This window comes from Kogia breviceps, chromosome 3 (assembly GCF_026419965.1).
Source record: "Kogia breviceps isolate mKogBre1 chromosome 3, mKogBre1 haplotype 1, whole genome shotgun sequence".
NCBI lineage: Eukaryota > Metazoa > Chordata > Mammalia > Artiodactyla > Physeteridae > Kogia > Kogia breviceps.
Genome location: NC_081312.1, coordinates 156135481 through 156148840, shown reverse-complemented (window position 1 = coordinate 156148840; position 13360 = coordinate 156135481). Strand labels below are relative to the sequence as shown.

The 13360-nt window shown below is 54.8% G+C and overlaps 1 protein-coding gene across 1 annotated transcript in view; it reads right to left on the bottom strand.

Moving 5' to 3' along the window:
• Nucleotides 1-11612, bottom strand: part of RASGRF1 (Ras protein specific guanine nucleotide releasing factor 1) — a 107875-nt gene extending 96263 nt beyond the window's left edge. The window contains exon 1 of the mRNA XM_059057016.2: nucleotides 10590-11612. Coding sequence (XP_058912999.1) covers nucleotides 10590-10865 — 276 coding nt within the window. The 5' untranslated portion in view covers nucleotides 10866-11612. The remainder of the gene's footprint in view (nucleotides 1-10589) is intronic.
• Between the last annotated feature and the right edge of the window lie 1748 nt (nucleotides 11613-13360).

Here is a 13360-nt window from a genome sequence, read left to right as displayed (position 1 = left end):
CCCTGCTCAACAGAAGTATCGGCTTCGAGCAGCCCCACTGGTGCTCCCACACCAATCCAGAAAAGACCTACCTATCCTGCTCTATGGCTGTGGCTCAGCTGGTATGGCTGCACACAGGGTCTGGACACCCCACTTCATGACATTCTTCCCCCCTGCTCGGAGTGGCCTCGCTTCACCAACCTCTGCCTCTGGGTTCTCAAGTCTTGGCCTTCCCAGGGCCTGCTTACTGCACCGTGACCTCTGCTCTGACCCGGGGATGAGCGCCTGTCTCAGAGCCCGGCTACCTATGGGCTCCTAAGACTCCCAGGGCTGAGAGCTGCTGCCAGGGCTGACCTCCTGGACACCTTATCACTGGCTTGCTTCTATTCCCTGCCTGCCCCCTGGGGACAGGAACAGAGGTGGGAGGAGAGACAGGAATGTCAGAGCTGAAGAGCCCAGTGAAAGTCCCTCCCTCCCAGAGTCAGCCTTGAACTAGGCAGTGCCTGGGGGACTGTGTCATCCTCCAAGCTTCCGCTGCTGAATGGTCTGTGTTTCCATGTCCATTACTCCAGACCCCATGAGCCACAGCCACAGATGTCATGCTTGGCTGGTCCTGCACAAACACCTTTCAATCTGTCATCACAAGTCAACAAGCCTGCCCCTCCCCCTCCCACCAACAGCCTCTCTAGACGTTTGCTGAAAGAAGGAATGAACTCCAGTCTGGACATGTCTGCCTTTCACCTTCTGTTAGAAATGACCTATGCACAAAGGTGTTTATTAATTGCAGCTCTGGCTGTAATTTTAAAAAGACTATACATTACCCAAATGTCCCCCGAGAGATTAGCTAAATAAACTACAGCACATCCACACAGTGGAATACTATGCAGCTGTAAAAAAGATGAGGACGATCCATATACTTATAGAGAACTATCTCCACAATATATTGAGAAAAACAGGTGTAGAATAGTGTTTGTAGTACGTTACCACTTGTATAATTATACAGATTGCATATATATGGCCATAGATCTATACATCTTTGCATTAATTTGCATATATAATGTCTCTGGAAGAATGCATAAGCAACTGGTAACATCAAAATCCTTTGGAGAGGAGAACTGGATTGCTGGGGTCAGCAGCAGAAAGGAGCATTGTCAGTGTACACTTCTTCGTAACTTCTGAATGTCGAACCATGGTAATGTATTACCAATTCTAAAATTGTATCTACCTATTTATTTGTTGATTTATTTTTGGCCATGCCATGTGGCATGTGGGGATCTTAGTTCCCTGACCAGGGATCAGACCTGTGCCCCCGGCATTGAGAGCATGGAGTTTTAAACACTGGACCTCCAAGGAAGTCCCAATTCCAAAATTTTAAAATAAAAGGCACTGACTGTTTGAGAGGCCCAGCCGGCCATCCACTCCCCAGGTTCTCCAACCTGCACCCTGCACTCCTGGTCACCAGGACACTCCTCCTTTTGGAGCCCAGCGGTGCAGCGTCCTGGAGAGTGATCTCCACCAAACATGCTTAGCCTGCCCTGAGAGCCCACGGGAGCCACTGATGGGGTGGGCCCCTGTTTCTGCAGTGATTCTGCCCTGGAGATCGTCATCACTTCCCCACTGGTCCCCCCTTATGAAAGCCTCTGGATATACAAGTGCTCTTGCTTGAGGAACTGCACCACGTCTTTCCAGGAGGCAATGGGTGTCCCGTAACCAGCTTGTTTCCCTTTTCTGTCCGGGCTACCAGGAAGTTCTCAGATGTAATTACTTACCTGCCTCTCCTCACCTATGCCCACACCATATGGGTTCTCCTTTTGGAACACCAGCCCTTCCCCCTGGTCCCCAAAGCCTGTGGATCTGACCAGAGATCAGGGTAGGAGGGCAGCAGCAGGCTCGGGGCAAGGTGAGTGCACATGCAGAGAAATGCTGCATGATTGACTAGGTGCTTCCAAACTCTTTCACTCATTTCTTTTTTTTTTTTTTTTTTTTTTTTTTGCGTTACGGGGGCCTCTCACTGTTGTGGCCTCTTCTGTTGCGGAGCACAGGCTCCGGACACGCAGGCTCAGCGGCCACGGCTCACGGGCCCAGCCGCTCCACGGCATGTGGGATCTTCCCGGACCGGGGCACGAACCCGTGTCCCCGGCATCGGCAGGCGGACTCTCAACCACTGCGCCACCAGGGAAGCCCTTCACTCATTTCTTGAGTGTGGCTAAGAGTCTAAGAGAATTAAATAAAGTTGTTTATATTTTACTCATATAGTCTGACAGAGGAAAAGTCAATCGAGATCAAGCTTGTCTGAATTTCTAGATGGGTTTCTGGCATACTGGCTAAGGTTGCTAAGAATTCAATCATTCACTCTACTAAAATGAATTTTATTTTAAGGTCTGAGTTAGATTTTCCAAGTTGAAAAAAAAATCAAAACTCAACTAGGAAGTATCTTCTTGAAAATAATTCTCTGTTTTTCAGGGCAAAGAAGTTGCATTAGCCTTGCTGGATTAGTAAGATCTGGTCTTTAAGTATAAATTGCTGACTTTAACAGTTGGCCTGGATGTCCACTGACCTGAACAATCTAGAACAAGGAGGGCTGACATTTATTAGCAGTGACAGCTCAGGGTCTGGCACCACACAGACACTCAGGTATTTGTTGGGAGATGAGCTCCCTCTATCTGAGCTTTATCTGCCAAATGGGGATTCTCTCTCCCCTGTGTAGAACTGCAGTAACAGCAGCGTTACTTTGCTGGTTACCGGAAATGCTAAGCCTGCAAAGGACTTTGTAATCTGTAAGCTGCAAAGGTGCTCTATCTGAGTGGTGGCTGGAGGAGAAGGTATGGTAGGACAGCACCTGGTGCTTTCACGGGATGAGAACTTGACACTCCCTGCCGTTGCCCACCGAGCCCAGGAGGTGGGAAGCCCCAGAGGCTGTGGGGTGCACCCCGGGCATGCAGGAGCTAGGGATGGTTTTTGTAGCACAGTGCAAGCCCAGGTTTCAGTGACATGGTGACGCAGTGACCCGGCTGGGATGGGAGTGGAGGGGGGACCTTCGGCGTTCGGCACTCCCCACATTCAGGCCTCTTTTACTGCTGAGTTCTACAGCCTCCTCTGACCTGACCTCCTGCCTCCAGATGGGTCGTGCTTCTGTCTCTTCTCACCCTGCCGTGATCTCTCCAGCACAGAGATCACAGCAGTCCGTCTCTAGCGGAGAGACCTGTTGCTGGCTCCCCACTGCGCTCTGTAGGCTGCACACAGGTTTTAGGGGCCAGCTCTGCCTACCCTGCAACCTACATTTCCTGTCCTACTTGTCCCTTTCTTGCTGGAGTCTCCCTGATGCCCGCAGGCTGGAAGGAGATGCCCCTGTAAGTGTGAGCACAGATTCTGCTTTCTGTCATTAAACCCATCAAGACGGCGCCTTTGCCTTTCTCCTCAGCTACTCGTGTGTGTGTGTGTGTGTGTGTGTGTGTGTGTGTGTGTGTGTGTGTGTGTGTGTGATGATCAGATCTGCATTTTGGAAAGTGGTCTGGCTGCGGAGAGGCACAGGGGTGGTGGGACGCAGCGGATGTAGGGAGACGGTTCTCCCAGCATCTCTAGAGCCCCGCTTTCAGGCACGTGGTGGGTCTGCATGTCCCCACCGCCGCTGAACTGAAGCCACAGGACCTGCCTTGTGGTCATGTGGTCAGCATGGGTCACTTCCGGGGGGCGCTTTAAGAGCCAGGGAGAGATCTGCCACATTCTCTGCCCTTGGCTGTGGCGGCTGTGGAGGCAAGTGTCAGGATGAATCTCCATCAGGCTGCTCACAATGAGCAGTGCCCTCCTGCCAACCGCATGGGACCTAAAGCATGAGCAAGAAATAAACCTCTGTCATGTTCATGGAGATCTGGGGCTTGGTTGTTACTGCAGCATGACGCCACTCATGCTGACCAGTACACCTGTCAGGAGGCCCCCACCTAAGTCCAGACAAGAGATGATGGCTGTCTGGACTAGAGACTTGGAGGAAGAGAGGGAGAAGAGTGGATGGTCTGAGAGAGATTTAGGAGGTGAAATCGATGGGGCGGGGTGAAGGTATGGCTGCCAGGGATGAGGGAAGCTCCTGCAGCCATTTTTTCCCTTTCAGGGGCATGCTTGCTCAGACGTTCTCAGAAACCCATAGGTTATTTGAGATAAGATTTACCATCCTACCTTTATATTCAGGGTCAGGGCTCCGTGTTGACTCACTTCAAACCTGCCAGAGACCCCGCTGATCTGGGTCATTGCTTCATGCAGGAAGAGCCTTGTACTAAAGGTGAAAGCTGAAGCCACAACAGCTACCGTGAATTGATCGAACCTACGGTGCTACGCTAGGGCTTTACAAATAGCATCAAGTACAACACTCAGAACAGGGCTGCCGGGTAGGCTGTGTTACAGTTTCCATCTCACAGATGGGGAAACTGACGCTCAGAGATCAATAAGACCTTCCCTAGGTAGGAGGTGACAGAGCCAGGATCCAAAGCCAGTCTGTGCGGCTCGAAACCCACAACTTTTACCTAAGGCTGCGTCATTGCCGGAGACAGAGAAACCCCTCAGTGAATGAGCTGGGAGTCGAGGCTGCGCCCTCCTCTCCGAGCAGCGGATGCTATGCAGTGGTGGAGTCCGAGGCTCCCAGCTGCTCCCTGCACGACAGTCGCCTTTACGGAGGTGTTTGGGCGTTGGCAGTGTTCTGGGCCCCCCTCAAGTGCACGCGTCACCAACTCTCCTGCATAAACATCGGGGGCTGAGTCCTGTTCTTGGCTCTGTACACATGGGCGCCAGCTCCAGGCTCCCACGGATTCCAGGGAAACGGGACTGCAGGGTGTGGATGCCTGCCTTGGGGTGTTTATCCTTGACTCCTGGGATTCGAGGTGCAAGGTTCCCACCCAAGCAGAAACAAAAGCTGCTTCACAGATGTCACCAGAGACGCAGCGGCATCATTTTGCTTGCTGTTAATTCTCTCTCTCTCTCTCTCATTTTTCATTTATCTCGGCAGAGGCTGGTAAACTCACAGAGTCCCTCAACCCGAGTCTTTATGCTGTGCTGGTGCTTGGAGAGCTCAGGTTTTAGAGTCAGGTAGACCTGGGTTCACATGCCAGCTTTGCCACGTAACCTTTGCTCTCTGTAACCTTGAACAAGTTACTTAACCATCTCTGAGCCTCAGTTTGGTCATCCCCCAAATGGGTTACCGGGTATAACCTCACAGGGCTGTTAGGACAATTAGGGGAGGTATTGTATGTAAAACATGCACTCTGGCCTTTACCTTCTAAGGGGAAGGAAGACCCTTCACAAACCACCAGCCAAATACATCAATTAATCCCAACCTGATAAGCGATATGGAGGAAGGAGAGAGGGTTGTCCCTGCCTGTGATGGGGGACCTGGGGCTCCTCTAGCTCCAGCAGTGAGGGGAGGCCCTCAGGAGGTGACTTTTAGGCTAAGACCTAAAAGGAGGTCTTAGGAGGAGGAGAAGCTGGTCACTAAAGGTTGGGGGGAGTAGGCGATCATTGCAGGCACAGGGAGCAGCTGCTGCAGAAGCCTTGAGGTGGGAAAGAGGAGGCAGGTGTAGGGTGGACAGGAGGGGGATGGGAGGGTGGGGCAGAGTTAGCAGGGCAGGCAGAGGCTGGAGCCCATTGGGTCCTCCAGGTCATGCTGGAGCATCTGCATTTTTTCCTAAAGGCAATGAGAGCCAGTGACACTTTCAGTGGCTCAGTACATGGTCAGGTGTGCCCTTTAGAAGCTCACTCTGGTGGCTTGCTGTGTGGCAGGGGACTGGCGTGGGGTGAGATGGGACCATGTGAGCAAGTTCAACACATCAAGCCTGACACCGTGAGCTCCTGAATCAAGGCAGGGGCAGGGAGAGAGTCCGGCCTCCTTAGGACGGAGAATTCCTGGCATTTGGCGTTTACTGTGGGAGTGAGTCTAGGGAGAGCGCCCTACTCCACTGTGAGCCCTTTGAAGACAAGGATTAAGTCTGATTTTTCTCTGAATCCACAAGACCCAGCATGGGCTTCACACCGAGAGCCAAACTGTTTAGGGAACGCACAAATGGCAGTGAGATTTTAGTGTAGGCTTGTGTATGTACAGTCTGCTTCTGACCTTCAGCCCACTGTCGCCAAGCAGAGGGGCAGGGACCTGGTACTTCCCTGTCCCAATTAAGGTGTCATTCCTGAGCTGCTTCAACCTCATTTCAGTTCTAGAAATATTGGGGGGCTGGGGTGGGGAGATGGGCACCCCACACACCCCTGGGGTCCCACACCTGCCGGGCTGGGCCTGGTCTGGAACCGTGGGGCAGCCCTGCTGGCCCTTCCATAGGTGCAAGGATTGTGGGCTGAGTTGCTGGCGCCACGTGTGTGCATGACGTCCCTGCGTCCCTGTGTCTGGGGCGGAGGGGTGTTGCTTTTCGAGTACACTTATTCCCCTACATTCAGGTTTGTGTTCTTCTGATTGGCCCAGAGGGCTGAATGTGCTACAGCAACAGGCAGGCAGGCTTTGTGGTGAAGACAGCGCAGCTGCAGAGAAAGCCAGAGAGCCTTTCAGCTGCCGCCTTGCTGGGTGGTGCTGGTGAGATTGTTTCCTCATCTGTAAACCGGGCACACTCATGGCTTTAGGGCTGTTGTGAACAGGTATCCACCAGGCCAACCAGAAATGTGTCCTGCGAACGAGGACCAGGAGAGGGACTTCCTCTTGTCTCCAGGGAAAGGCACCCACTGGGTGGATAACAAGGTGCTAATGGGCACCCCCAGCTTCCGGAGCCTCTGCCCACATCAGTGCTGAGGTTCCGGCTGAAGGGATCTGTCTGTGTCCCTTCTGTTTTACAGGAATCAGGAAGAGTCGGGGGTCTACATTTTGATCCCTTCTGGTTGGGGTGGGTGGGGCGGTGGTGGTAAGGGGAGTGCTGGGGTTGGTTTGGTCAAGTCCACCACTGAGAAGCTGGGGCAGGAAGCTCTATTTCGGGGGGCTTGGAGTGAGGGTGGGAAAAGCCAGTGTGGGGTGACTCCATGCCAAAGCAGGGCAAGAACCCCAAGGGCCAATCTCTGAACCCAAATTCTAAGGCCAGGGCCTCTGGGCCTTCAGTGTGTGGGCTGTAGGGTCAGAGGTGAGGAGGTCAGGGCTGAGCAAGTGGGGCTCAGGCCAGCGTGTGGAGCAGTGCTTGCAACTTCCAGTCAGCATAGGAGTGCGGCTGTGCCCCTCCGATTTCAAGAGGCCTTGGGATTCCAGGCCAGAGCTACCATAGATGCAGTCAGAGCAGCGTAGAAGCAGCCAGAGGATAGCACATCATGTTAGGATGGGCCTGGGCTCCCAGAGCACCCTGGGAGCCCTTCCTATTAGAGCATCTTCACGGTGTAAGTTGCCATCTTTATCTGTGTTAATCTTCCCTGGGGGCCGGGGACTGTGACATCCAGCTTCCTGGGCCTATGACCCTGCACCGGGCCTGGACTGGTGCACAGTCAGTCCTCGGGACATGAAATGTGGAATGGACAAGCTACACCAGTAAGTTCAGCTCAATTAGTATCTCCTGAGCACACACTATGTGCTTCGTCCCTGACTCATCCTTGTCATTCGGGTGGTTCCCAGCCAAGACTTGGTTTCTATTTCTTGAGAAACCATCTCTGGCCCTTCCAGATGGAAGCTGCCTGCTTAGGCCTGGATAAAAATGACATCCTGCTAAAACCAAGTCTTCACTAGATGTTGGCCAGTCCAAACTGATAGCCTCTCTGAGGCCTCCTAACATGGGTTCTCTGCCACATACCCAGCAGGGTTTTTTTTTTTTTTTTTTTTTTTTTGCGGTATGCGGGCCTCTCACTGTTGTGGCCTCTCCCGTCGCGGAGCACAGGCTCCGGACGCGCAGGCCCAGCGGCCATGGCTCACGGGCCCAGCCGCTCCGCGGCACGTGGGATCCTCCCGGACCAGGGCACGAACCCGCGTCTCCTGCATCGGCAGGCGGACTCTCAACCACTGCGCCACCAGGGAAGCCCCCCCAGCAGGTTTTGAATCAAGGTTTCCTGCGGTTTACAAGGCAAACCCCGTCACAGAATGGCTTGGAGCTGGGCCTCTCAAGAGGGTGCTCTGTGGGTGCTATGGGGGCTCCCCCTCAAGGAGAAACATGGAGCAGCTGCGGAGGCCATCAATTTTACTCAAAGGTTTAGAAAAGAAAAAGATATAAATTTTTATAGACACGTGCAGACCAAAGGAACAGGATCTACTTTTCCATACGAGCCAAACTCTCGGTCTGGAGTCAAATGGAACATCTCTATAAGTGTACGAAACACATCACACGTCTTTAACAGAAATTTGCACCTGAGCTGGGCAGCACCAGACCATCCCCTACTATTCCCAACCCTCTTCTGTTCTCTTGTGCCAGGAGGGCTACTCTTGTGACCACATTTGAGGATCTCTGACTCTTGGTGTTCTGGGGAAACGGCTCAGACCACGTGTGCACATAGTCAAGTGGTTTTGCACTCCTGACCCTCCCATAATCCACTGCTAGCACGATTCAACACCCGAGCCAAGAGGTGAGTGATCTGGAATCAACGTAAGATCTCATTTTCAGGAATTCTTAGACATTGGGTGAATTCTAGGTCTGATTCTGCCACTGAATCAGAATCAGGGAGGTAATTTCTTTCCAATCTGCTCTTCAGTTTCCCTATCTGTAAAATGGGAGGAGTGGTCTGTACAATCTCTCTGACATTCCTTTCAGCTTCAACATTTTATGTTAGACCTCTATTCCTTGTCCAGGTGGGTATAATTCAGATTCAATTAACATTTATCATGTCAAACTAAAATGGATTATGAGCATACTTCCATACACGTTATTTGTGTTCTCAAAACCCCAGAAAGATAAGTGTTATTACCTCCATTTTGTTTACAAAACAGCAGCTCAGAGAAGTTTAGTGTGTTAACTGAGGCCACACAGCCAGGAGGTTGCAGAGCTGTGATTCAGTCTCAGGCCTGCTTCTGGCTTTGTGTCCAAGGGGCTGAGAGCACACACTGTGTGCCCAACAACAACTCAGCTTCCTTCAGCCCTCTCTCCCTGCCTGCCCGGGAGCTCAGCTCTGTGCTCTGGGGTAGGGGGCCAAGGATGGGCGCCAGTTGGGGCTATAGGCCACTGGTAGTACAGGTGGACTTTGGCCAACAAGTGTTGATAATGTTCTGGAAGGCTGGCAAAGGGCAGGTTATCAAGGGCTGAGAGAGCATCTCTGGCCTAGCCTGGGCCTGGGTCTCCCAGGTGAGTCTTCTAGGCCCCATTTGTGCCTTTAGCTTAAGGAGCTGCCTGCTCTTTGCTTTGCCATCTGGGAGCCCCTACCTGCCAGACGGCTTGCCATCCCCAGAGACCCGCCCTCAAATATTCCTGTCCACCTTTCTCAGCCTTTGAAATCATCTCACAGTACCTCTGGGCTGAGGGCAGGGAAAGAAGAGATGTGCTGTGGGGACTGAACTCAGATCTGTCTCGACCATTAGGAGGACGACTTCAAGGATGCTTTTATTTCAGCCGATTCAATCACCACCAGTCTGCCTGCAGTAATGGCTTTCGAGCCCTCAGTTATCGTCTCAGAACCGTAAGGTGGCCTCAACTCCTGGCATGACACCGGGCAAGTAAATTTCTCTTTTGGCCTCAGTGTCCTCATCTAGGCAATAACCAGCTGGCTGGGTCCCCATGGATCGCAGGTCCTCCCAGCGGTGACATTTTAGCATCCACTATCTTTGACTTTACCTTCCCAGAGGAGGCGGACAGACTAGATGCCTTTGGAGAGTGCATCAAGCTTAAAAATTGCACTCCCGCTGTCTGGTGCTCTCACTCCGTGCCCGCATGGTGCTCTCACTCCATCCCTCCACACCAAAGGCACACCCTCACCCCGCCCAGGCCCCCCGGTAGATCCAGGCCTGGCCTTTTAGCCTCGCAACTCCGGAAACGCTAGAGCCGCGACTGCGGCGGTGGCGGAGGCGCAGGGAGCGGAGGAGGAGAGATGCGCCCACTTGTCCCGCGGTTTCCGCAGCGGCCCTGGCCCCAGCCCCGGCGCATCAGAAAGGTCCCTGGAACCCTTCGGTTTGTTGCTTGCGCCTGGGGCCGGCTGGGAGTGCGCCACCGGTCGATGGCACCTAACCGACCCCTGCGGCCTCGCAGCCCCCCAACTTGGCAGAGAGAGCGCAGGCTCCTCTTCGCTCCCAGCCGCGGTGAGGTAGGGGCCGCGGCGCTCGCACGCGTCCGTCTCGCCCTTCCCGTGCCTAAGCGCGGGGAGTTACACCTCCCCAGTCCGGGGCTCTCCCGGGTGGGAGTGGATGTGGGTCTACATTCATTGCTTCCGTCTTCCGCGGGAGCCCATCTCTCTCCGCGCCTCATCCCCCTCCGCATCTCCGCGTCTCGCCCGCTCTGCGCCCGCCTCCCACCGAGCTCGCCGGGTGAAGGACAGCCGCAGCCCACACCCGCTCCCTGTCCGCAGTCCCTGCCCCCTCTGGCCAAGGCGGGGTCACCGCCCGCTTAGGCCAACCCTCCCTTCTCGCGAGGGCGCCGAGTAGAGGGACTAAAGTTCGGGCGCCTTCGGCCGGCGGAAGGGCCTGCGCCCCTAGGGCCGCGGCCCGGGCGCTGGGAAGTCAGACGCGACGCTGGCCTTACCTGTTTCTCCAGCGGCTCCTTGGCCGACAGCGTAGGCTTGGGAGAGGGCGCGCGGTCGCAGACGCAGCCCTCCAGCAGGTAGAGCCCCGAGGGCCGCGAGCTCGAGTCGCTCTCGAAGTAGAAGAGCAGGTTCTGCAGCAGCGCGAACCACTTGGTTTGCCATTTTGTGTTGTCCGAACTCCGCTTGCTCAGGTAGCCCTTGCGCGTGCCGTCCTTGCGCGCCAGCAGTCCCAGGGACGCGACGTGGCCATCGTTCAGCCGGATCCCCTTCTGCATGGTGCTCGGAGGCCAGCTAGACTCCACGCGCTTACATTTTCTCCGCACGGCACCCGGCAGCCCCTGTCCGTGCGCGCTGCGCGCTGCCTCTCTCAGGCGCTCGCTCGCTCCTTCTCGCTCTCCCCTCCCCCCAAATTTCTACAGTCCGGGATCTGGCGCCGAGCCGCGGCCGCTGGAATCCAGTTGTACCATTCCCCTCCAGAACCTCTTCCCCGCTTCGCAGAGCCCCCGGGCCCTGGAGATGCCTCCCGACCCTCCCCTGGCGCCGGGCAAACTGAGGGACTGGCGAGCTGCGCGCTGGCGAGGGGCAGGCGGAGTCATGTGACGCCTATCCCTCGAAGAGCCCGCTTTAGCAGCGCGGACAGGGACACACGCACGCAGCCCGCCGAGGCGCAGAGCCGCGCGCAGGCTGCACCTTGGCGCCTCCTCCCCCTCCCCGGACACACAGACGCACACGCACACGCACAAACAAATCTTGTCCTCCCTCCCCTGATCTCTTCTCCCCTTCGGGTGTTAAAAAGCAAATCAGATCAATTTTCGTTTAACCCAGTGGAACACCGGAGGCTCGCCATCCCGGGAGTTTGCGTCTTTGCGCCCCGCCGCGGCGCACTGTAGACCTGGGGTTAAGTCCCATTTGTCATTTTCTCCTCCAAAGGTTTCCTCCTGGTACTTTAGTTTTCTAATCCGTGGTGGATGGAGGAAGGTGGATGGCGAAACAGAGCTGAAAGAGCTTTCAGTTCTAATATTTGCGTAATAGGCCAGGTCACGTATTCATTTCAGCATCCAGCCCCACTTCTGGTGGTTTCCCCAGCGACCTAAGGACAATACAGACGGAGATGTGGAGGGGGAGGTGAGCGTTTTTTATTTTATTTTATTTTATTTTGAGTGTTGCCATAATTACGGGCGCCACCCCCTGCGCCCTGAGGTCTGGCCAGTGAGCCGCTGCTGGGAGTTTTCTGCAAATACCCTCCAAAGCCTGAAGGCGGGCTTCAAACGCAGGCGCCAGGGACCATGGGAGCCTTCAAATAGCTGCGCTGGCGCAATGATACCTTAATGATAGATTTTCCGTTCTTATTTTTAGCTCCCATTCGCCTACACAGTTACACGGCATTTATCCGAGAACGTCACAGCGCCCGCCTGCTGCACCGGGAGGGCGCGCGGGCCGCCGGGCAGCCGGGGCGCTGGAGCGGGGAGCGCGCACCGCCGTCTGCCGCAGAGGGCAGCGGCCTTGCTCGGGCCGGGAGCGGCGCCCAGCCCGGCGTGGCCTGTTTGCAGCGGGGATAAGCGGCCGCGTAGCCCTCAAAAGGAAGGAAGAAAGGACACCATTTTTCAGAGCCTGCGGGCCCCCCCCTCCCCCACGGGCAACATGCACATACCCTGGTCTGGAGCGAGGGAAGGGCCTGGGAATCAGGTAGCCCTGGGAAGGCCCAGGGAAGTCCACGCAGAGACACCCGGCTGTGGCTGGATTGGACCTGCCCCGGTCCTGGGCACAGTGGCGCAAGCCTGCCTTTTTTAGGTGGGGACAATTCCGAGGGAAAGATTGGCCGTGTTAACCTTACTCTTCCCTCTCGCTTCCCACGCTCCGGGCTTGGGAAACTGTCTGAGGACGCGGTGAGGCTGATTTTTCCTCCCGAATAATGAAAGCAAAGAAGGGAGATGGCTAAGCTTCTTTATTTAGTCTCGATTTTCCCAAGAAGGTCCCTATACTGTGACCACCTTTACTTCTCTTTTGCCCTCGTTATGGAAGCAGAGTTTCCATAAGTGAGGCTCCTAATCCAGGTTCTCTTCGTGTAAACGCTTCTATTAGGAAGCCTGAGACAGAGGCCAAGGAAGCGTCAGGGAAGGGACACTGTTCTAAGTGCTTCAGATCCGTTAAGTTGTTTAATCCTCACACAACTCTATGGAGTAGTGTCCACCCCCCCCACCCCCACCCCCACCGCCGTCAGCTCCATTGTACAGAAGCGGGAAGCGGAGGCGTGGAGGGGTTGAGTGACTTGTGCAGAGTCACTCAGCTGGAAAGTGGCAGGGGCGGGATTTGAACTTGGTAGCCTGTCCCCACTGGCTTTGTAGAGTTGAGTGGCTGGTCCCTGTGTGGCAGAGGGGGCTCGCCTTTATCCTTAAAGCAGGCAGGACCTCTCCTTGTGGGCCAGAGCCAAGACTGGGTCTGCTTGGAGGCTGCTGTGTCAGAGAGACCTATGGTACACGAGTTCTGAACTTGGCCTGCACATTGGGATCACTTGAGGACAGTTAACAATCACCTGGGGACCCAAAAGGCCACAGGCAGGTTATACACTTCCATGGGTGATTTTAATGTGTCGCAAAGTTGGGGAACCGCTAATCTATGGTGGAACCAGTGATACGGTTGTTGCCCATGAATCACTTGGGATCGGGCTCAAATGCAGATTCTCATTCTAGGGCTGGGTCTAGGGCTGTGAATCTGCATTTTTAACAAGCTGCCATGTGAGGTGGCACTGCTCATCTGAAGACCACTCTTT